Source organism: Herpailurus yagouaroundi, unplaced genomic scaffold (genome assembly GCF_014898765.1).
Source record: "Herpailurus yagouaroundi ecotype Mexico unplaced genomic scaffold, PumYag 202, whole genome shotgun sequence".
NCBI classification, from domain to species: domain Eukaryota; kingdom Metazoa; phylum Chordata; class Mammalia; order Carnivora; family Felidae; genus Herpailurus; species Herpailurus yagouaroundi.
The window spans coordinates 11,303,943-11,329,024 of NW_024412433.1; the positions used below are offsets into that span (position 1 = coordinate 11,303,943).

The 25,082-nt window shown below is 39.7% G+C and overlaps 1 protein-coding gene across 4 annotated transcripts in view; it reads left to right on the plus strand.

The window, feature by feature from the left end:
• LOC121014473 (thiamine transporter 2-like) overlaps nt 1-24,533 on the plus strand; it is a 44,627-nt gene extending 20,094 nt beyond the window's left edge. For 2 of the 4 annotated variants that reach the window (XM_040450805.1, XM_040450806.1), the window contains 3 exons: nt 3,256-3,448; nt 10,013-10,154; nt 20,707-21,797. In XM_040450805.1, coding sequence (XP_040306739.1) covers nt 3,256-3,448; nt 10,013-10,154; nt 20,707-20,880 — 509 coding nt within the window. In that variant the 3' untranslated portion in view covers nt 20,881-21,797. Of the gene's footprint in view, nt 1-3,255; nt 3,449-10,012; nt 10,155-20,301; nt 20,662-20,706; nt 21,798-21,818 lie in introns of those variants that run through there. The other 2 variants (XR_005783232.1, XM_040450807.1) reach the window with 2 other exon arrangements.
• The last annotated feature ends 549 nt before the right edge of the window (nt 24,534-25,082 follow it).

The following is a 25,082-nucleotide window of genomic DNA, read 5'->3' on the forward strand; positions in this document are numbered from 1 at the left end:
GCATAGCAGCTTATAAGTTTCATTTTATGAAAATTCTGTTTACGCTCACATATAAATGTACCAGTGGACATATGAAATATATTTCCTTTTCAGGCTATGGTCAAAGAAGTTTGAAAGCTACTGTTCTAAGAGCTACTTTACCATTTCAAAGGTTCCCATCAAGACAACTTAAATAATATATTTAGATCTTTCCTTCATTCTACACGTGGGAATTTGCCAAAGCTTGTTGTCTTCTGATTAAGATTATTTTCCATACTCAGCTTCCCCATTACCTACCATATCCAAATATTTTCTAGAATAATAGTGAATCCAGCCTGGATTCTTACAATCTTCTACCCTATCTCTTCTCCGCAGCCAGGTTATTGTATTGTATAATTTTCTCTCTGGCCCTTCATATGTATTATACTTTCATTCAAATGTTTAGTAAGAGCCAATAAGAAGTGTGTCCCTCCACAATAGCCCTTAACAAATAGTGATCTTTTTTTTTTTTTAATGTTTTATTTATTCTTGAGAGAGAGAGAGTTAGAGCATGAGCGAGGGAGGGACAGAGAGAGAGGGAGACACAGAATCCAAAGCAGGCTCCAGGCTCCTAGCTGTCAGCACAGAGCCCGACGCGGGGCTCGAACTCACAGACTGTGAGATCATGACCTGAGCCAAAGTCGGACGCTTAACCGACTGAGCCACTCAGGCACCCCAATAGTAATCTTTGATTATGGAGAAAATGGCAAGGTGGCAGAGGCGGGCCCTCCAAGAGAATATGTGTGTTTCTGAGTATTTACTGCTTCTCCTTGAGCTGACTGGCAAGTGTCTGCTTCAACCTTATTCACCCATAGATGGATTTCCGATACTGCATTTTGTCCACCAAAAAAGAGGCAGCAAGACTGAATGACCTTGAGAAGGTCTCTGGGGGATTGAGTGTTTCCAACTTGTACCACTAGATTCACCCTTCAACCCTGTCCTGGGCTTCCTTCTTTTGGAAAATCTCCCTCCTGGCTGAGAAGCTACAGCAGTTTTGGGGGAATTTTAGATTCTTGTCCACGGACTCTTCCTTTTTCCCAGAACCTATTTTGTGCAGTTTGAAATACTTTTCCAAAGGGAGTGAGGTGAAAAGAGTGAGGGAAGGTGGGCTGACACAAGAGTTAATGGTCTAAAGTCAGAAGGGTAGAGGTCAGAGCTGTCTTTGAAGTGAGCCCAACAACGCACATGGATTTTCCTGACATAACAAAGCTTTCACATCAAATAAGACTTTGAAGATATTATTTTTGAAGTTGGGGTGTTCCACACCCACATATTTATTGAACATTTCAGGGTCCATTGTTGAGGTAAGAGTCTTCTCATTTCCCTTTCTAAAAATTCCATTTTGGCTCCTAGAAACCTGGTCTTGTATTTGTTTACCTTAAACCCATTTCCTCTCTAAGGACTTGCTCCTGGAGAAAAGGGAGAAAAAAAAAAAATCCTCTTCTCTTCAGATAATGTGTAGAAAAGGTAAAGTGTTCATAAAGTTTATTCTTTAAAAGCCCCCTAAACACAGCTGTTCTTTAGTCTCTTTGTGATAGCGAGGATCCTAATTAGTGTCAAATTTTTAGGTAAAACCAGGAGAAAAAGGAGTGGTTTGCTGACTTAAGACCTCATGTAAACTAAGCCATGTCTTTAAGAAAGAAAGCTAAGGGTAGTAAGAAACCTGACAAATGGTTACTTTGTTCACAGCACGTTATAGGAACACATTATAAGAACGTGTATATAATGCACATTGTATCGATTTGTCCTAAGGATATGTCTAGGGACTACATGTTGGGCTTGGGTCAAAGTTTCTCATCCTCAACAACACTGACATTTCGGTTGGGGAAATTCTTTGTCTTGGGGGGGGGGGGGTGCTGTCCTGTGCATTGTAAGATGTTCCACAGCATCACTGGTCTTAACCCACTAGATCCTGTTAGCATACCACCACCACCACCACCACCCCTGCCAAGTCATGAAAACCAAAACTATCTTCAAATATTGCCATCTGTCCCCTGAAGGGCAAAAGACCCATGTGAGAACCACTGGGTTATGGCTTGTTTAAATTTGAGTTAGAATCAGTGTTTTTACAATCCTTATGGCACTCTTATTAACGCTATAAATTGGTAGATCCAATTTCTCCAGTAGGCTATACTATTTTCAAGAGCAAGGATCCAACATTTACCACATTTTTCCACAGAGAAGCTCCAAAACGTTTGATGGCTGAGTAGGTGAATGAATGTGTGAACAAGTATAAAGGGGAATGATCAAACCAACAAATGGTGGGAAAGTGTATAGAGAGAATTCTTTAAAAGAAGTTTGGTACCTGTCTGGAATTTGAGGAAATTTTTAAATCAGTGTTATAGAGAAGATCAAGAAAACAGAGACAGGGACACTGAGAGCGAGTCTCTCCTTGCTAGAGTAGCCGTAACGTGGCACAGAGAAAGACATGGAAACAAGAGCTGGCATTCAGCTTGAAAAACTTGGCGTCTCACTAGGTCACCAAGTATTCCCAATTTACCATTCCATACAGTCTGCTTCGTCTTGACTGAACTTTAGTCAGACTCCTCTCCTTACTACAGATCCCTGGACATTCTGCCTTCTCCAACTCTGAGTAAACACGACACAATACGGAATGTGCCCCAGCCCCCATCAGTTTCTCCTGAAAATTAGCTGACCACAGCGGGACACTTTCCTATCAGACTCCCCTGATCATTTCCCCTTGCTTGTCCAGCTTCCCCTTCAAAGACCCTGCTTATGTCTGCTTGCCCTATAGGGAAGGATTACCCTATAAAAGAAAATCCTTTTTCTGTTTGATTTCAAGATGCTTGCAGATTTTGGCAATCAGAGTGTTCTATTACAAGCCTTTCTTCTAAATAAAGCCTCTCCCTATCAAAGTCTGAATTTGTTTTTGTTTGACACCAGATTTCTGAGCCTGAGTTTTATCCTCTGCAAAGGGAAGAAGAAAGGAAAAAATGGGCTCTACGGGTCCATTCCAGTGTGTGATTTATGGACACCCAGATTCAGTTGATCTATTTCAAACTTTAAGAGGAAAAGTTATGTACACTTCACAAAGCCAGATCAAGTGATTTTCACTCAATCGATGTTCACGATAAGTCTTTTTTTTTTTTTTTTTTTTTTTACCAAAGACTGGAAATGCTCCAATTTCTATCCAATGTGAATTTTAACAAAGCGGCACGCTACTTTGTTATGCACGGAATGACAAGATGTAATATACGTTGATTCCTTTCTTTCCAGGGGCTCTGGCAGCCTTCACAGCGGGCTGTGTGAAAGTCCATTGGAACCTCCTGGGAGAGCTGGCTCTGGCCATCTTCTCAGCGGCAGATGCAGGTTCTCTGCTTCTCATGCATTACACAACTAATATTTGGGTGTGCTATGCCGGTTTTTTGATATTCAAGTCAAGTTACATGCTTCTCATAACGGTAGCAGCGTAAGTATTTGTCATTTCTTTCTTTATCGAAATCTTAAGCAACAAAATATGTTTATTCTTCCAGTTCTTCTGGATGGCATTTGCAATGTTATGTTTAATGCTAAATGTAAGCAACAACGGGGGGGGCGGGGGGGAAGCACCTGGGTGGCTTAGTCAGTTAAGCTTTGGACTCTTGGTTTCAGCTCAGGTCATGATCTCACTGTTTTTGAATTTAAGCCCTGTGTCGGGCTCCATGCTGATAGCCTGGGGCCTGCATGGGATTCTCTATCTCCCTCTTTCTCTGCTCCTCTTTTTCTCTCTCTCGTTCTCTGTCTCTCTCTCTCAAAATAAATACATAAACTTAAAAAAAAATAAGAGACAATACCACTATATTCTTATTTTAACCAGCTCTCTCTTGGGACTTGGTTAAAGTTATTAATCAGGCAAAGAAAATTCAAAGTCCTCACAAGTAATAAACAGTGATATGCCCTTACATTTTGGTTTTTTATCTTTTTTTATATTTTATTTACTTAATGGAATAATTTTATTGATTTGTTTATTTTGTAGTCCCCTTTTTTTTTTTATTTTAGTAAAAACACAACATGAGATCTACGCCTCTTAGCAGACTTTTAAGTGCACACTACAGTATTGCTGTCTATAGGCACAATGTTGTTCATCAGACCGCTAGAAATTTTTTTTACGTTGCATTACTGAAAGATCGGTATTTATACACATGAAGTAGCAACTCTTCATTGTCCCCTCCACCCAGCCCCTGGAAACCACCATTCTTTCTATTCTTCGCTTCTTTGAATCTGATTGCTTTAGACACCTCATATAAATGGAATCGTGCAACATCTGCCCTTCTATGACTGACACATTTTATGTAATGGAATGTTTCCAGGTTTCATCCATGTTGTCCCAGATTGCAGAATTTCCTTCTTTTTTTTTTTTAATTTTTTTTTATAACGTTTTTTATTTATTTTTGAGACAGAGAGAGACAGAGCATGAACGGGGGAGGGGCAGAGAGAGAGGGAGACACAGAATCGGAAGCAGGCTCCAGGCTCTGAGCCATCAGCCCAGAGCCCGACGTGGGGCTCGAACTCACGGACCGCGAGATCATGACCTGCTGAAGTCGGACGCTTAACCGACTGCGCCACCCAGGCGCCCCAGAATTTCCTTCTTTTTAAGGGCAAATAGTAGTCATGTGTGTGTATATACCACATTATCCTTATTCACGTCTTGGCTATTGAGAATAGCACTGTAACAAACATGGGAGTGTTCATATCTCTTCTAGATCCTGATTTCGATGCTTCTGGATAAATACTCCCAAGTGGGAGCTTCTGGATTGTAGGGTAGTTCTATTTTTAACTTGTTGAGGAACCTCCGCACTATTTTCCATAGTGACTGCACTATTTTGTATTCCCACCAACAGTGTACCAGTGTTCCAGTTTCTGAACTTTGATTTTGGTTTTTTAGCAGCATCATTTAATGATATGTGATTGTATTGAATTTTGACTAAGTTAGTTTGCACTCCCAATTTTCCCTACCTGCTTGAACAATCATGGCACATCGATTTCTTTTGGAAACAACTCATCGAATAGCCTCAGAGCAGTTGTAAAGGCAAAGCTGTTCTATAAAACCACATATGAATGTAATAAATGTTAAATGACACAGTGGTTTAAACATAGGAAATATTTTATCTAGATTAATGAAAAAGGAAAGAAAATGAGCTGAAGAGGTGATGAGTGTTGCCTAAAGGATTAGGTAGGTATAGCTCCTCCTTTCCTATGTGGCAATGTGTTTCATTTTAGTTAGGAAGTTGAGCAGTGATAAAGCAAGCAGCTGAAATAGTTTCCTTGACCTAACATTATCAGCTGCATAATCTTGGATGTGCTGTTTGGCCTTAGACTTTTTTAGAGGCATGTGGAACATCATGAAGTGAATCAATATATGCATTATGTAGTTCCAGAAGAAGAGAACACAAAGAGGGAGAAAAAAAACATGTAAAGACATAATGGCCAAAAAGTTCCCAAATTTGATGAAAAGCATTACTTTACATATCCAAGAAACCATAAATATTAATTTAAAATGTGAATTTACACGTTCAAGGAGCTCACCCATGAACTCCATGTAACATGTTTAGGTTTAAGTCTACCAGTTTGTTATTTGTTTAGTATTTGTCCCACCTGTTCATTTGTCTTTATTCTTTTTTTGTTTTTTTGTTTTTTTGTTTTGTTCTGTTTTTTTCTTTATTCTTTTTTTGAAGTCAATTGAGCTTTCGTATTAATTCCATTTTATTTCCTGTATTGGTTTTTCTTGGCTAAGTCTTTATGTCTTTAGTGGGATTAGGTTTCTTAACTCGTCAGTTTTCCTTAAATTAATGTTGTACCACTTCTTGTATAAATACTTTAGAGCAACATAATTCCATTTACTCCCTGTCCCTTGTACTGTTTCACAGATTGTACTTCAGTAACTGTTATAAACCCTACAATACGTTATTACTCCATTTGCTATAAACCGAAAGTTATCTTTTCAAAATGAAGACAGGAAAAAATAATCTCTTATGTTTGCTCATAGATTTACCTTTCTCAGTACTTTTCATTTCTTTCTATATCCAAGTTTCCATCTGCTCTTGATTCCCTTCAGCCTGAAAACTTCCTTTAACACTTCTTGTAGTACAAACCTCCTGGTGACAATTACTCTCAAATTTTATGCATTTAAAAATGAAGTTTAGGGGCGCCTGGGTGGCGCAGTCGGTTAAGCGGCCGACTTCAGCCAGGTCACGATCTCGCGGTCCGGGAGTTCGAGCCCCGCGTCGGGCTCTGGGCTGATGGCTCAGAGCCTGGAGCCTGTTTCCGATTCTGTGTCTCCCTCTCTCTCTGCCCCTCCCCCGTTCATGCTCTGTCTCTCTCTGTCCCAAAAATAAATAAACGTTTAAAAAAAATAAATAAATAAAAATGAAGTTTACTGTCATTTCTAAGTACAGTTCTGCTGATCAGAATTCTTAGTTGATAGTGTCTTGTTATATTTTGTTTTGTTTTTCCGTTCAGCGTGTTCAAGATTTACCCTTCCATTGTCTTTCAGCTTACATTAAGGAGTTAGTTGTCATTCTCATTGCTGTTCCCCTAAATGTGATGGTAATTTTGCTCTAGCCTGCTTCTAAGAGTTTCTGTTTTTATTTGGTTTTCAGAAGTTTGACTATACTTATGTTTTCTTAATGGGATAGCATGATTTTTGGCTTACCCCGTTACTTTCTTATTGTTATTTCAGTCTTTTCTGACCTTCAACATCCTAACGAGATCTCTGTCTTCCCCCACTTTTGTTCTAGAAAATATTTGGAATTGTTTTGTGTTGTTTTGCTGTTTGTTTGTTTGTTTTGTCTTCAAAATCTAACTCTTGATTAGGAAAAAGAACTCAAGCCAAACCTAAATCCGTTTGGTTTAATGCTCAATGGCTATATGTAGGAAAATGGAGAACCTGAAAGTTAGCAACAATATTTTTTCAGAGTTATTTGTACTGTCCCTGGCCACAGCTTCTACACAATGAAAAGATAAAAGTATTATTCTTGAATGTTTCAGAACAGATTGGTTCACAGCTATCTGCATTTCTACTGCATACCATGAAGCAAGTCAATATTGTTCTACTAAAGAAACAAATAAGAAAAATTGAAGGGAAAAAAAGCTAGATTAACCGTCAGAATATGAGATGGTTTTGGAAAAAAACACAACCCAGATGTTTTGGTGTATTGATAAATTCTCAGAATGATTTATTATAGACATACAGAAGTAGAGGGGTAAGTCACACGAATAGTAAGAATGCTGCGATTCTGGGAGCCCGTGACGATGGAACTCATACACTGACCATCAGGGTTTTCCCAGACGGTATGTTCAGAGCATTCTACATAAAACTCAGTGATCATCTAATTTGTCCATTCAGCCAGGTGACTGTTAGGTTTAGTGAAGAATTATTTTAGACATAATTAACTTTGGCTACATTATTTACATTATCTAATTACTGAACAGCGCTCAACAGATAGTATCTTAATGTCAGGATACACACTTGCCGTGGGGAAAAGAAGAGAACTTAACTTCATAGATCTGTCAAATTTGGTGCTGAATGAAATTATCACACACATGTCCACCTTCAGAATACTGATTGAATATCATTTTCTCTGTAGGTGGATCCAATCACTCTAACTCCATTTATATCTTATTACTTCTCCAGCTTCTAAGAAAATTTTCAAATAAATTTGGCAAGTGTTGGATACATGTATCTCTAGTACAAAGGGTTAGTGTTCAGATTTGGGAGGAATTCTAAGATAATTGACCAGCCATGGTTTCAACCATCACGTGATACAAGAAGTTCATTAAAAATAATTTGATTTTTCTACAAAAAGATATTTACTACCTATATCTTTTTCATGATAAAAACTGATAAATTTAATTAAATATTAGTCAAAGCAGTTATCTGGTAACAGTTAAATATTCCCTGTTGGAGTATAAGCTCTGTGAGGATAGAATCAAGTTTGTTCATTGTATACCTTGGTGTTTTACCCTAGTTTTTGCTTCATAATAAGCATTTGGTTAGCACTTCTTGGGAAAAAAAAAAGTGAATACAATAATACAATATTAAAAAAAAACTTTGGGCTATTGATTTTTTTTAATTTAACCATTCTATTTTTTATAGGCACAAAGTAATGTGCTTTTAAAGTTCATTGATTTATTTTTGAGAAAAATCATGAGGGAGGGAGGGGCAAAAAGAGGGAGAGAGAGAATCCCAAGCAGGCTCCATGCTGTCAGCACAGAACCCAATGTGGGGCTTGATCTCATGAAATGTGAGATCAGGACCTGAGCCGAAATCAGGAGTCAGATTCTTAACCGACTGAGCCATCCCAGCACACCAATGAATTTTTTTTTTAATGCTTTAGAAAACGTTGCTATTACTTTCCTTTAAGTTATAAGGTAAATTGATAAGTGCCAATCCTATATTTTCACAATATGTGGAACATAAATGATCAAATAAAATTTCAAAGTGGTACTATCTTATAAAATTATAGACTGTCTCAGAGGTTCATCTGTGTTTAGTGCTAAATGCCTCACGGATGAACATGATACAATTCTCTTTCCAAGAACTTACCAGCCCTGGGCAGTGGTTGCTTTCTGCCTCCTACATAGAAATAATCCAGTAGGAGCTTTGAAATAAGATTTTAATCAGGGGGTGCCTGGGTGGCTCAGTTGGTCAAGTGTCTGACTTTGGCTCAGGTCGTGATCTCACCATTCACGGTTTTGAGCCCCCTACTGGGCTCTGTGCTGACAGCTCAGAGCCTGGAGCCTGCTTCAGATTCTGTGTCTCCCTCTCTCTCTGCCCCTCTCCTGCTCATGCTCTGTCTCTCAAAAATAAATAATGTTTAAAAATTTAAAAAACAAAAGATTTTAGTCAGAATTTCAGGTAGTTTTGGGGTTTAGACTGAAAAAAATCTTAGGATTCAATGCCACGGTCAGCCTGATGTCAGTATTATGTCTCCATCTGAATCCACCACACGTAAAGGTCTTGTCCCAAACCAAGTAATCACTGATAAGCTGTTGAAGCATCTGTAAATATTAAATCAAGATTCCAACCTGGAATAATTTGCACACTAAAAGGGAATCTGCCATTTGGCTTAATCTAGGTTTCAAAAGCATCTGTCTCCTGTAACATTTCTTTCCAAAGGAACAATTGTTAGCTGAGCAAGAAAATCCCGAAATTATATAAAGCCTATTTGGACCACCCGTTATATTCACTTTGTGGGATCTAGGATTATTTATGGGCTTTGCTATGTTTAACTGGTAAGTTTTTGCACTGAAATAATACATTTTCATTGAATCACATAATTTTTAAATGCTTGGATTGTTTTTTGCTGTGTGGATTTGGGGAGGGGGTGTGAAAATAGTTAAAACTTTCCATTTGTTTTCATATTTTTAAATAGATTCAGGTTATAAATGTCTTAGCTAAATTAGGTGGAACAATTCTAATGCATACATGTCCGTCTTGCCTGGCTAACATTAAAAACCCAATAAATTATTTAAAATGAACTGATGCCAGATTGAATCAACTGTGAAAGAAAATAATTTGTGAGTTTTCCAGAGAAAAATTCCCCTATTAGACTCTGAAACTGCTAACGTAGACAGTCAGTGATCCAGTGAACAATCTCCAAATAAATAAAAACTCATCAAAGGGGCTTGTGATTAACTCATTGATACGTCTAAGTTAAAAAGTGACTGATAAACCATAGCCACATCCAGTGATGTTCAGTGCTCCCTCGTTGCAGAACATTTGGAATATTTGGTTCAATTTTAGAAAAGGTTCATTGATTTTAAATTCTTAAAATACATCACATCGCATGGAATGTGAAAATACAACACTTCACTATTTCATTTACCCTTCACTCCTTTTTCTCTGCTAGAAGAGCTTTTAGCAAGAAACTGTCAACAGAAGCCTGGGCTTCCTGAGGGGAGTCAAGTCTTGGGAACAACACGATTCCTTGCTCTGTATTTAAAAGCCCACATATGTATGCTTTCAAAGCTCTTTCCATTTGTACAATGTTAGATTTCAGATTGCTGTTAACCTCAGCGTGGAACGCTATGCCCTGATATTTGGAATCAACACCTTCGTTGCCTTGGTGATCCAGACTGTCATGACTATAGCTGTGGTTGACAACCAGGGAATGGGGCTTCCGGTCAGCATACAGGTAAGTGCATGATTCTGTGCTCTCACTGACACAGAGGCATACTTTGAAAACTATACACACACACACACACACACACACACACACACACACATATTTATATTATCATACATAGTAATCAGACTTTCTGAGATGTTATTTTCATACAATAAATTGACACATAAATAAATGTATATACAGTTCTATTAATTGAGGCAAAAACACAGCTATGTAGCCACCACCACATGAAAATAAAGAAGAGTGCCTTCACCGAGAAAATTTGCCCATGTCCCTCTGCAGTCAGTCGCCTCTCTCCACAGCACCCCCAGAAACCCACTCATCACTTTTCTATCCCCATAGGTTTGTCATTTCAGAAAGTCATATAAATGGGGCACCTGGGTGGCTCAGTCAGTTGAGTGTCTGACTCTCGATCTCAGCCCAGGTCATGATCTCATGGTTCATGGATCTCATGGTTGATCTTACATGTCTCTACATATCTAATGCAAATGTTTAGAATATTGAAATGTCTTCTTTAAAAAGAAAAAGAGAAAAAGAAGTCATTTCAGGAAACACAATTGACACCGGGACATTTAAGACGTTTATTTTAGGGGAGCCTGGGTGGCTCAGTCGGTTAAGCGTCCGACTTCAGCTCAGGTCATGATCTCGCGGTCCGTGAGTTCTAGCCCCGTGTCGGGCTCTGTGCTGACAGCTCAGAGCCTGGAGCCTGTTTCAGATTCTGTGTCTCCCTCTCTCTCGGACCTTCCCCCCGTTCATGCTCTGTCTCTCTCTCTGTCTCAAAAATAAACTTAAAAAAAATTTTTTTTAAAAAGAGGTTTATTTTAATCTCACACTAGTTCAATAGAAAGAAAGACATCTTCATTGAATAAATACAACACTAAGATTGATTCAGACTCCATTCTTTTTGAGAACATAAAACAAGCAATTGCTAGTTTCTAACATAAAATTTAAATTCCTGGTTTATTACCCAGCTTGAAATTTGCTGTCCAGCTTTTTAGAAATTACTAGGTAGGTGATGTGATCGAGAGAGCGCAAGCTTGAAAACAACCAAGAGTGGATTTGAACCTTGATGTTCATTAGTGATTTCTTAAGAACTTTTTATTTGGGAAAATTTCAAATACATTTTAAAAATAGAATAGCGTCATGATGTCTCAGGCACCCATCGCCCAAATTTAGCAATTATCATTTTATGGCCAATCTTGTTTTCGCTGCACCTGCCACCCAGTTCTTTATCCTTACCCCGGAGATGTAGTTTTGTTTTAATCTCAGTTTTCTGTAACATAGAAAATATAAAATCTACTTTATGAGATCTTAGATTAGATGCCCACCTGTAAAATACACCATTCCTGGCCGGTAGTGTACTCAATACATGGATGCGTTCCTCTCTTTTCTTAATAGAAAAAAAGAATTGACTAATTCACGTTAGTCAACACTGTTAGGATGCACTTATTGTTTCTAAGGACTTCTTCATACATCACACCTCCAGATATTTCCTTCATTTTTCTACAAATCCATTGTGTCTTAATCTGAAATTAATGAATTCCTAGAACAGAAGGAGGCAAAATAGAACTTGAGAAGAAAATTGCCCATCCATCTGCCTGTCCTCCTCTCTGCCACTATTTTGTGTAATCTGATTTAAACGACTGCTTTGTGGGAAAATCAATACGTTTTGACCTTTCTGAGGAGTTCTCGAAAACATCAAGAGCTGGGAGTGAAAATTAAATTTGGCAGTAAAAGTCAAGCTCCACCTTTGTTTCCCCTGATAATTCAAGATTTCCAAATGGTTTTATCTTCGCAACAAAGGGGAATCTAGATTCGGGGCACTCCTTATAAAATCTTTCATTATATTTCTATCTATCTTCTTTTGTAGTCTCTGCCGATATCCTCAATGCTAGCACAATTTTCATAAAGGTTCTTTCGTGTAAGTTACTTAATGTAAAACTCAACTCCTGACTAAAGGACTAGTTTACCTGGATGCCAGAGCCGGGTAAGCAAAAAATATATAGTCCAAAGGCATAACAGAAGACAAATCCTATTTCTATAAAATATTCCCCAGACAAAAGAAGTCTCATTGCAGATCCCTGGTTTTGAAAAGCAGCCTTCTTAAAAATTGATTTTGGGTAAGAATCTGATTGAATATGCTTGAATTAAACTTTGGAGAGCCAAGAATATACAGGTATATTGATTAATAACTCCCAAATCTCAATCCTCAATGCCTATTTGTCATTGAGTATGCACTTACGATAGCCCATGAGCTTCCTACTCTAATTTCAAGTGCCATTTTAAAAGATTGGAACCTAAAAAATAGAAAATACAACCTAAGTCAGCATTTTCGTATGACTTAGAGATTCAGCCGAGAGAAGTCTGTGTTGAGACATCCTGAACTAAGGCCCCCATTTTTGCATTATTTCTCAAACTGTTCTCACAGAATAAGCTCTTTATAACTTTCTAGACTTAAAAGGACCATGGAGATCTTGAAAAGAGGTTCCATGTACATCTTTGAATATTACCAAAAGGCTAAGGGGAAAAGGCCCATGAGAAAAGTTAAAAGCATCTTTTTACCTCATCTAGAAAAAGCTAAGGAGTAATTGAGCTAGTTGTGTAAGAAGTGGTAACTTTTTTAATTTTTTTTTCAACGTTTTTTATTTATTTTTGGGACAGAGAGAGACAGAGCATGAACGGGGGAGGGGCAGAGAGAGAGGGAGACACAGAATCGGAAACAGGCTCCAGGCTCTGAGCCATCAGCCCAGAGCCTGACGCGGGGCTCGAACTCACGGACCGCGAGATCGTGACCTGGCTGAAGTCGGACGCTTAACCAACTGCGCCACCCAGGCGCCCCAAGAAGTGGTAACTTTAAAGTGTGTCTTTACTAGAGGCATAAGATAATACTGCGGTATACTGATGATATAAAATAATTTTCTGGGGAAGTTTCGTTTTTAACAAAAAAAATAAGTGAAATCCATTAAGTCTAAAGTTATGAGGGACTTTTGGAGGGAATGGGTGAGTAACACACAACTCCAAAAAGGCCGATTTTTTAAAAAGTACTCTTTTTGTCGGGTGAAAGGGGTGATAACACCTCACAAGTTTCACGCCAAGACACCCAACTATTTCCAGGTTGGTTACCCGTTACTATAGCCCTCCATACCTCCCACCCCCAGACCCCGCTCCCCCCTCCAAGTTGCAGAGATACCCCTTGGAATGAGTAACACATTGGTAACCAGAAATTTCATGTTGATTGTGGGATATGCCATTCATTCAACTCCCATTCATGAATCTCATTACCCTCCTTCTCCCTGGATAGTCTTGAGGCTTAAGCTATGAAGAGCAATGCCTGATGTCATAAGGGGGGAGAAATATTGCTTCTTCCTACCCTACTTGGTTGTCAGCTGGGTCTCTGTAACAAAGACTAACAAAAGTACGCAACTGTGTTTGATTATAAGTTTTATGTAACGCGGGAGCCTTCATGAGGAAGTGAAGACACAAAGAAATAGTTAAGCTTGCGTGTTTTTATGCTAGATTTGATAAAGAGTAGACAGTTGGGGGGGAAAATACGATAGGACAAGAAGGTTACGAGCTAAGAATAGTAAGCTGGGGAAGCTTCACACAGCCTGTTCATTCAGATTTCTTTCCGTGTCCCTTTATCTTCGGAGATAAGGATGTTCCTTTCCTCCGAATATAGACACTAGGGTCTTATGACCTGCTCCAAGGGACGGTCAGAAAGTCCTTCCTGCACCTGCTATATCTCAGATTCTTTCAGTTAAAAAATATTCACTGTGCCAAAGTGCCATATTTGGGGGTAAATTGTCCTGAACCCTATCACCAGCAAGTGGGGGGAAGTACACATGGAAAAGAAAAAGGAAAGGGCATTGGTGTAAAGTGATCCCTCAATGTCATAGAAACCACAGCTGCCGCCCTGCTCTGTCTCCCCCGTCCTCACTGAGAAATGCAAAATGAGCCTCACCAGCTCTCTTGTCAGGAAGCCACTGCACTCAGCCACTCTGGGACCAGATGGACCCTGATTACGCACTCCATTAGATTATCTGGCTAGGATAACTGGTACTTTCGTCTGCCTTAAATTAAATAAAAATTAGAGTCATGAAAATGGATTTTTAGTTTTAACCCCAAAGGGCTGAATAAGGGAAGGGGCACTCTAAACAGAAAGATTATCTCACAAAAAGGAGAACAGCGATGCTATTATTTTAAGTGCATGAAATGGGGATTCGTTCAGGTATTGGGCAGCCTCCCAGACACCAAACCTGAAATTTTTCAGATGTGTTGAAATCATGGAATATTTGCCAGCGTAGATAGCTCAGATGAGCATGTTCAGTTCACACTCATCACCTCAAACATGTGAGATACCGTGTTCTGTCGGACTTAGGTTTCGCTACTTTGTAAACTATTTTGGAATCTTAACCCAAAGAATAGCTGAAGGTGAAGCCAGATTTTCATTATCAAACAAAATACTTACCTGGATTTTCAATGAGTTTGGGTCCTGACCTTCAGACATTGTCTTGCTTTCCTACTCTTTTCTAGTGGAAATGATCTGAATGCAGGTACCTTAGAGGAATTGGGGTTAAGGGATTGCATTTGAAGAAGGAGAAGAAGGGTGGATGTCCAGGTTGTGTAAGTTTAAAGTTTAAACAAATGTCAAAATATTAAATTAAGAAAGACTTTCATTAAAAGCTACGTACTTTTAAAGATATTAAAAATAAGAAAGGCCTCGTTCCACTAAAGCCATCGACTAGTTATCGGAAAAACACACGACGCTATAGAACACTTAAAACTCCTGGATATAAACTGAAGATTTTGTAATAAATGGCTGAATTGGTAAGAAATAAGACAACGCCCCAGAGGTCAAAGCAGGAACAGGAAACCAGATAGATAAGGGCACACCGGGTCTATCATGTGCTCCAGCACATGCTGGACTGATTCTCCCAGTGGCCTCGAATTTTGGTTTTAGTGGCGACCCCAAATCTACACTGTCAGTGAGTGATGAAGTAGAACATGACATTATGGCGGGGGTGGGGGGACCTCCAGCAAAGAAGATGAACCGGGGTGATGCCAGAGGGATTTATTCTAGAGATTTGCTTCATAAGCCAGCACTCACATAATTCCAGGGCCCAATTTCTACATGCTAAACGTCATTTTTCAAGCTGAGTGTTTAGTTTAAAGTGCCCCTGGTTGGTAATGGCCCCAGGCACTTATACGTGTCCAAATAAATGCTGTCTGGAAGACTGTCCTTCCACGCAGAAATCAAAAAACCTGCCGCCGATAAAATTCCACCAAATATGAGAGTATGATTTTTAAAAAAAAAAAATTTTTTTTTCAACATTTATTTATTTTTTTGGGGACAGAGAGAGACAGAGCATGAACGGAGAAGGGGCAGAGAGAGAGGGAGACACAGAATCGGAAACAGGCTCCAGACTCTGAGCCATCAGCCCAGAGCCCGACGCGGGGCTCGAACTCACGGACCGCGAGATCGTGACCGGGCTGAAGTCGGACACTTAACCGACTGTGCCACCCAGGTGCCCCGAGATTATGATTTTTTAAAAGTCCAAAATCATGCATAGATATAAAGTACCATGAGCAAGCCAACTGAAGTAATAAAGAATCAGACCGACAGAGATTTGAGGCAGAGGAATTAGCATCAGAATGTAAAGTTAGATGTTTAACACGTCTGTACACAGAAGAAAATGATAAGATAAGAATGGAACAAGATACATCATGAATATCTGGGAAAAATAGAACTAACCAGAATTAGGAACTTGAACGTGTTACGGGCAACGTAGACACATACATAGGAAAAATTACTGAATGGGAAGAAATCACCAAGAATGCAGCACAGAGAGTGAGAGAAGTGGAAAAATTATTCATATGCATGGGGATTAAAATGAGAACGTTCAACAAATATCTATTTCGAGTTCTTTGAGAAGATAATAAAGGTAATAGAAGGGCACATGGGTGGCTCAGTCGGTTAAGCATCCGACTTCGGCTCAGGTCCTGATCTCAAAGGTTTGTGGATTCAAGCCCCGCAGTGCGCTCTGTGCTGACAGCTCAGAGCCTGGAGCCTGGAACCTGCTTCAGATTCTGTGTCTCCCTCTCTCTCTGCCCCTCCCCCTGCTCATGCTTTCTCTCTATCTGTCTCTCTCTCAAAAATAAATAAACATTAAAAAAAATTCTAAGGTAGCAGAGAGGCAGATAAATATACACTGAGAATTTTCCACTAGTAATCAAAAGCATGTATTCTCAGAATTAAGAAGCCCCCCAAAATCTCAAAAAGAGTAAGTCAAAGAAAATTCATATCTAAACACACTGGGTTAAATGCAGAAAATCAAAGAAAAAGAAATCTTAAAAATAGAGAAACAGAACATCAGCTATAGAGAAATTATAATAGACAACGGACTTTTCAGTAGCTCACGCGGAAGTCAGAAAATCAATGACTTCGAGTGTCGGAGACAAAAACTGCCAGCCTGGAATTATAGACAAAGAGAAACCACGTTTTAGAAAAGAGAGCAAGTAGGGCGCCTGGGTGGCTCAGTCGGTTGAGTGTCTGACTTCGGCTCAGCTCATGATCTCACGGTTCGTGGGTTGGAGCCCCGCAACGGGCTCTGTGCGGACAGCTCAGAACCTGCTTTGGATTCTGTGTCTCCCTCTCTCTCTCTGCCCCTCCCCCAAATAAAATTGAAAAAACAAATAAATAGGAGAGCAAGGAGCATGTGGGTGGCTCAGTCAGTTAAGTGTTTGGATTCTTGGTTTTGGCTCAGGTCGTGATCTCACGGTTCAGGAGACCCAGCCCCACGTCGGGCTGTGTACTGACAGCACAGAACCTGCTTGGGATTCTCTCCCTCTGTCTCTCTGTCTCTCTCTCTCTCACCCTCCCCCACTCATTGGGCTCTCCCTCTGTCTCTCCCTCAAACTAAATAAACATTAAAAAATAAATAAATAGGGGCGCCTGGCTGGCTCAGCTGCTTAAGCGGCCGACTACAGCTCAGGTCATGATCTCGAAGTCCGTGAGTTCGAGCCCCACATCGGGCTCTGTGCTGACAGCTCGGAGCCTGGAGCCTGTTTCAGATTCTGTGTCTCCCTCCCTCTGACCCTCCCCTGTTCATGCTCTGTCTCTCCCTGTCTCAAAAATAAATAAAACGTTAAAAAAAATAAATAAATAAAATAATAAATAAATAAATAAAACTGAGGGCACATTAAAAAAATAATAAATAAATAAATACGAGAGCACAGTGAAGACATTTGCAAACAAACAGAAATGGGATGAATGTGTTATCACCAACAAACCTTTACAGAAGCAATTTCTCAAAGATGCACCTGAGGAAGAAGGAAAATTATCCCAAGAGGAAGGTATTTCCCAAAAGAAGGAATGTGAAAAAAAGAAAGAAAGAAGCAAAGAAAGAAAGAAAGAGAAGAAAGAAAGGAGAAAGAAAGAAAGAAAGAAAGAAGCAAAGAAAGAAGAAGAAAGAAAGAAAAAGCAAAGAAAGAAGAAAGAAAAAGAAAGAAGAAAGAAAGAAGAAAGAAAGAAGAAAGAAGCAAAGAAAGAAAGAAGCAAAGAAAGAAAGAAAGAAGCAAAGAAAGAAAGAAGCAAAGAAAGAAAGAATGAAGCAAAGAAAGAAGAAAGAAAAAGAAAAGCAAAGAAAGAAAAGAAAGAAAAGCAAAGAAAGAAGAAAGAAAGAAAGGTGTGAATAAATCAAAACACGAAGCATTTAAAACAGTTATATTTTACATCTTGAGGAGTTTCTTTAAAAGATGTCCAAAGTACTCGACAACAGTGATATCTGTCAGCAGAAGGATGTTCAGAACGAAAGATTTTGTACTGTTGCAGAGGAGGGCAGGAATTACAGATGGGACACTGCTGGGGGGCACACACCAAGCGGGGAGCGGGGTGTAAGTCCCTCCGGCGGGGAGGTGGGTTTCATCACCTGCATTGTTCAAATTGCCGCAGCGTGACGATAACGACACGCAACAGACTTTTAATCAGTTTTGCTACAGTTTTGAAGTTCTCTGCAGACAGTTCTCCCCCTTACTGCCTGTACCTGAGGCAGCGTGAGCTTAACACACCACTGCTTTATTTAAGAGCTGCTATTTCAAGTGTAACTAGGAAAGAATTAGACGTAGATTATGCAATTATTATACAGGAGAGAGAAATAAAGCATAGCACATGGAAAAACGGTCACACGAAAGAGTTCGAGAAAGGAGGGGAAAATTGAAGAGAGTGAGGAATAGGGAAAATAGGGCGGTAAAAAATACAAATAGGTTAATTATCGCTAAATAATAACTCATGGGTTGAACTGCCAACACACAGGAAACAGGAGAAGCAGAAGAACTCATTAAGTGACGTCCAGGGATGTCACCCATAAAACACCAGAGTCTGGGAAAGGACAGGTTTCCAACAAATATAATGAAGACTGATCATGTCTTGAGAAATTCAGCAATCAATCACGATGTGTGGATCTTCTTTGAAATCTGATTCATACCCAGAAAGTAAAACTATTCTGAGACAAGCAGGGAAATTTGAGCCCTGACTAGACAATATTAAGGAATTGTTAGGGTCCACCGTTGAGTGTTCGACCCTTGATTTCGGCTCAGGTTATGATTCCTAAATTTAAATTTTTAAATGAAAAAAAGAAAATGAGCATAAAAAAAAAGAAAATTATTTTTTTAATTGTTAATTTTTTAAGTGTGATAATTGTTTGTGGTTATGCTTTTGTGCATCTTTATTTTTATTTTTTTAATGTTTATTTTTGAGAGAGAGAGAGAGAGAGAGAGCGAGCGAGTGTGAGTGGGGGAGGGGCAGAGAAGCAGGCCCCAGGGTCTGAGCTGTCAGCACAGAGCCCAACGCGGGGCTCCAACTCCTGAGCTGTGAGATCATGACCTGAGCCGAAGTCAGACACTTAACTGACTAAGCCACCAAGGTGCCCCCGTGCATCCTTATTTTTAAAGATACAAACTGAGGGGCGCCTGGGTGACTCAGTTAAGCGGCCAAGTCTTGATTTTGGCTCGGATCACGATCTCATCTCATCCCAAGAGATGGAACCCTGGGGCTCGGCTCTGACATTGCTGAGCCTGCTTGGGATCCTCTCTCTCTGTCCCTCCCCAGCTTGCAAGCGTGCCCTCTCTTGCTCGCTCTCAAAATAAATAAATATTTTTTAAAAAGATATAAACTGGGGCGCCTGGGTGGCGCAGTCGGTTAAGCGTCCGACTTCAGCCAGGTCACGATCTCGCGGTCTGTGAGTTCGAGCCCCGCGTCAGGCTCTGGGCTGATGGCTCAGAGCCTGGAGCCTGTTTCCGATTCTGTGTCTCCCTCTCTCTCTGCCCCTCCCCCATTCATGCTCTGTCTCTCTCTGTCCCAAAAATAAATAAACGTTGAAAAAAAAAAAGATATAAACAAATATTCATTACATGATATGATACTAGATTCAAATTAATCTGTGAGATGAAAAGGTAAGTGGTTGGGGCACTATGGAAGCAAGACTGGCTATGAGCTGATAATTGATGAAACCACATCACGGATTTATGGGCATTTGTATACTATTCTATCCACTTTTGTGAATGTTTATAATTTTCCAAAAATAAAAGTTAAGTGATTCCAAGCTAGACAGACCTGTAAAAAAAAAAAAAAAAAAAGAAAACGAATAAATAAAGACAATAAAAATATTTTCAGGTTAGATTCTTACAACTATGGTCTATTTACAGAAAACACATCTAAAATGGAAAGACATCTAAAGTTTGGAGTGGGGAGGGAAAATTCATATGATGCAAACAAAAATTTTAAGAGTTAATATAGTTAAATTTTTTAAAAGACAAAGCATAATTAAGTCCTCTTGATCTATATATCTAAGGAGAGTCGTTAAAAATGATCAAAAGTCGGGGCACCTGGGTGCTCAGTCGGTTGAGCATCCGATTTCAGCTCAGTTTATGATCCCACGGTTTGTGAGTTTAAGCCCGTCATCAGGCTCTCTGCTGTCAGCAGAGAGCCCACTTGGGATCCTCTGTCCCCCGCCTCTCTCTCTGCCCCTTTCTTGCTGGTTCTCTAAATAAATAAATAATTTTTTAAAAATGATTCAAGGTTAATGTATTCATTAGTAATATATCTGGGTTCTAAAATTCTACATATCTATTAATATCATTTCAATATTTTGGATAGGAACACTGTCAAGCATGTTACGGTCTAAGAAAAAAATGAACTCCCAATTTCATATACTAAATGTGAATAGAAAAAAAGGAAGAAAAACAAGAAGGAAGTCTATATAGAGTCTGTATAGATGGAGAACTTCAGAACTACGGAAACAGTTGACATTGATTGAATTCTACTATGTGGGTACTTTTCTGTGCACCCTACATGTAATAACTCATCTAATCCTCGCAACAAATGTGTAAATATGGTTATTATTGTAATTTTACAATTTGGAAAACTGAGGCAGAGAGAAGATCCATGATCTGTTTAAAATCTCACAGCTAGTAGTAAAGCATCATTACCTACCTGTAGTGTTGAGCATCCATTTTTATATCATTCATGATTTCTCTCTTTTTTTTTTTTGTCTTCTCTTAGTTTTTAATTTATGGGAGTTATTTCTCTGTTATTGCTGGAATTTTCCTAATGAGAAGCGTTTACATAATCTATTCAGCCAAATGCAGACAGGGAAGATGTAATTCTACTACCGACCAGAATCCACATGATCCAGAGGACTCCATTTCTGATACAAACACAGTGACGCAGTTTTAGCCTGGTCTCTCCTATCATGGACTCAGAAGACGGACTGTTCCTACATGGCATTTTAATTTTTTGTCCTAGATTAAGACACCGTAAAAGACAGAATTATCATCAACACTACATCAAAACCTCAGCTACGGGCCGGTGAGCAGGGTACAACCAGAAACTGGAGTTGACCAAGTTGAAACCAGCCATCTTTATGGCCTCGGTGAGCAACTGGGACCCTAAGTACTGTTTGAATACTTTGAAGTCCATCCCAAAACAACATGGAAATCAGACAAGTGGGACCATCCAAAAACAGAAACATGAAATATCCCAGAGTTAATGATATATATTAGCTTTCTGTGCCCAACCTCATAAAAGTGTGATTTGTTTTGATCTAGGTAATAAAGAAGTTTCTAGCACAGGCCTGATGCATATTAAATGATCAATACGTGATAACCGGGACTCCTGGGTGACTTGGTCAGTTAAGCATCAGACTCTTGATTTCGGCTCAGGTCATGATCTCAGGGTCATGATATCGAGCCTCGCATCAGACTCCCCACTGATGGTGCGAGATCTGCTTAGGATGCTCTCTCTCCCTCTCTCTCTCTCTCTCTCTGCCCCTCCCCCACTCACCTGGGAGCACATGCTCTCTCTCTCTCAAAAAAAAAAAAAAAATATGTGATAACCATATTGTATTCATATTGTATACTACCAAAACCGTTAGAATGGGGAAAATAATTTAATTCCCCCAAAAGGAGGCCAAAAAATTAAGGGAAGATTTTTCCTTAAACTTTACCATGACCCTACATGAAAAGACTGAATGTTGTAATGATTTCAGTTCTTCTCAAACTAATTTATAAGTTTGTTGCAATTTGTGATGGTCTTATGTGTCCACTTGACTGGGCCAAGTTTCTCATTGATTCTAATAAACACTAATGGAGGTATTGCCGTGATGTATTTTGCAGATGTGATCAAAGTTCACAATCAGTTGACTTTCAGTAAGGGAGATTATCCCAGATAATCTAGATGGGACCAATCCAATCAGTTGAAAGGCCTTAAGAGAAGAACTGAGCCTTCCTTCCCAGAAGAAGGAGAAGTTCCATCTGTGGACAGGAGCTTCGGGTCATGCCTGAGAGTTCTAGCCCACGCGTCCTGATGGCCTGCCCTATGAGTTTTGAACTTAGCCTCATCAGCCCTGACAATCAAGTAAGCCAACTCCTTGAAATACATTTCTTACTACATATCTCCACTGGTTCGGTTTCTCAGGTTGAATCCTGATTGATACAGATTTTGATACCAGGAGCGGTTGTAGAGGACACATCTACAAGGCCAACTTTTCTGAACTGCTTCTGGGTTTCCTGGAACTGGGTATCTAATCTAGTTAGGTTTTAAGCCACTATGAATCTGTTTCCAGTCATAAAGAGAGCACTAATAGTCATGGCATGATGTAGTTTTAGACATACAAGTGTCACCATTGGGCCCTCCTAATCAAATACTACATTAGTTTCCTAACGATCTTATAACAAACGGCCACAAATGGAGTGGCATTAAACAACAGGAACTTATTTTCTCAAAGTTATGAAGGCTAGAAGTCTGAAATCAAGGTGTTGGCGAGGTCATACTTGCTCTCTGAAAACTTGGTCTCGGGGAGGGTTCTTCCTTGCCTCTTCCTAGATTTTAGCAGTTGCTGGCGATTCTTAGCCTCCCTTGACTTGTAGACACATCACTCCAGTCTGTTCTTCTGGTGTCACATGATGTTCTCCCTTTGTGTCTGTGTCTCTATGTCCAAAGTCCCCTCTTAGTATAAGGAGACCAATCATGTTGGATTTAGGGTTGACCCTAATAAAGTCACATTAATAGGTTCCAGATGAGCATCAATTTTGGACGGGACAATATTCAGCCCAGTTGAAATACCTATAGGAGGTGAGGTTCTGGATTGCTGTGTATTTGTCAGTTCAGGATGTTTTACTTAACCTGAAGAGAATAATGGAATTGGCAGGCTGCTCCTGGAGCAGTACACACACACACACACACACACACACACACATACACACACACGCATATATATTCTCACTGGAGAAAATAAGGGAGAAATAAGGATGACCTCAGGGCTTCAAATTCCCAGCTCAAAGTGCTGCATTAATTATCTGAAAGCTCTAATATCATCCCTGAAACAAACGCAAATCTCCTGCAGCCACAGAGCTGAGATTTCTGATAACCAAACCCAGAGTCTCGTTCTGCAAGTGGCTGATTTACAACATAAATTGAATTCCTAACCCTGCAGGGTGTCTTCTGATAAAGTGAGGACACTCGTTGGGAATAAATGAAATCCTGAAAACTGGAATGGAGACGTATGGTCAGATCTCAATAAAGCTGGGGACACCTGACCCCTAGATCTGCCAAGTCTTTGCCCTTAGAGGCTGCCCTTCCACCCCTGCTTAACGAGGGGTCCTATAATGGCAGCTGTTTCAGCAGGCCCCAAAAGGTAAAATACAAAATGTATGGAGAAGCATTACACTCCAAAAGAGACACATGGTTCCCCCAGCTTGTATAGAAACCTAGAAATCTAGATAATATGTGTGGAAATGGACCTTAAGGATGTAGGATCATGGTAGAGGGAACATAAAGTTGGATCAAGCGGAATTTGTTGATATGGGTTGCCAGTTTGGTTGGTTAGCTGAAACATGAAGCCCACCCTAAAGAAGTTGAAATGCCAGAAGTGCCTTGGTGTGCTATAGAGGAAGGTATTCCAAAGCTTAGGCAAAGTATAATATTAGAGTGGATTTATCATGCGGACTTGTTCACCCAACATGGGAAGGTCCAGAAGACACATCTTTTTCCATAACTTTGAGAATATATTTGTGAGAGCAGCCCAGCGTTCTAGAACTCTGTGGCTGCTTTGCTCTATGGGTCAGAAATTCCAGTGGGAGCTGCTACCCATGAACTGGGGACACTCAAATACAATGGAGATGATGGGACCCCAGGGTGGCAGGAGCCACATGGAGACATTGAGTTGCTAAAGACAAGATGGGTATGGTTACCATAATGGACAATGGAGCCAAAGCAGTGGTCAGAATAGTCTACCTCATGGATACTTGTGGTGTGGGCGGGTTGGTATCCCTAGAAAAGAAGTAGATGAACAATTTACCAAATTCTTACTTGATCTGCATGAGCGAAAGTGTTCTAATGAATTTTAAGCAACTTAATATTCAAGAGCAGTCATAATGGAAAATGCTACCATTGCTTCATGATAATTTGGAGTCCAATGTTTTTTAGAGTAAAAAGCTGCCTAAAAGCTAATCCATCCAGGAGTGTCTGGAATTTAAGCCCAAGGTAAATACGCTTGAGGGTAGTAGAAAGAAATCCTTGGGCATAGGAGGCAGGAATTTTCCCAATGGAAAAGTCTTCAAAACCCTTTTCTCGGATTAGTTACCATGTCGAGACAAACAACTTCAGTTTCTACTCTGGGACTCTGTTTTTCTCTGTTGTATACTGAGTGAGCAGCCAACGTCTATCTTGCAATTCACAAATTCTCCCTTTGAGGGTGTCTTATTTTGTTGATTGAGGTTTTATTTCAACTCACGTATCTTTTTATTCCTGAGATTTTGATATCAATCTATACTTACTTTGTTTTTACCTGTATTTTCACTATAAATCCTTTTTTTTTTTAAATAGAAGTCATTCTCTTACTTATTGTGTTAAAGATCCAAAAAAAATATAATTTAAAAGACACTGTTAGTTCTACAAAGTCAATTTAATCTGAAATGAATTCATGTTGCAAACTTATTTTGTTGCCCGTTCTTAATATTAGATATTTTCAAATGTGTGTTAGTTATTCAGCATTATATAACAAGTTAACCCAACCCTTGTGGCTTAAAACACTGCACATTTATTATCTCACAGTTTCTGAGTCCCAGGAATCTGGGCACATCGTAGCTGGGTCCTCTACTTCAGGGTCTCTTATAGGCTCCAGTCAAGGTGTTGACCAGGCCGTGGTCATGTCAAGGGGGAAGGATGCTGGCTGGGCCATAATGCATTTCCAAGTTCATGTAATTGTTGGCAGGATTCAGCTCCTCGTGGCTACTGAGCTGAGAGCTTCAATTCTTTGCTGGCTGTTGACTGGAGACTGCCCTCAGTTCCTGGCCATGTGGGTCTTTCCAAGATGTCAGCTTGTTTCATCAGAGAGTGCAAGCCAACAAATCAAGGGTTGGCTTGAAGATGGAAGTCAC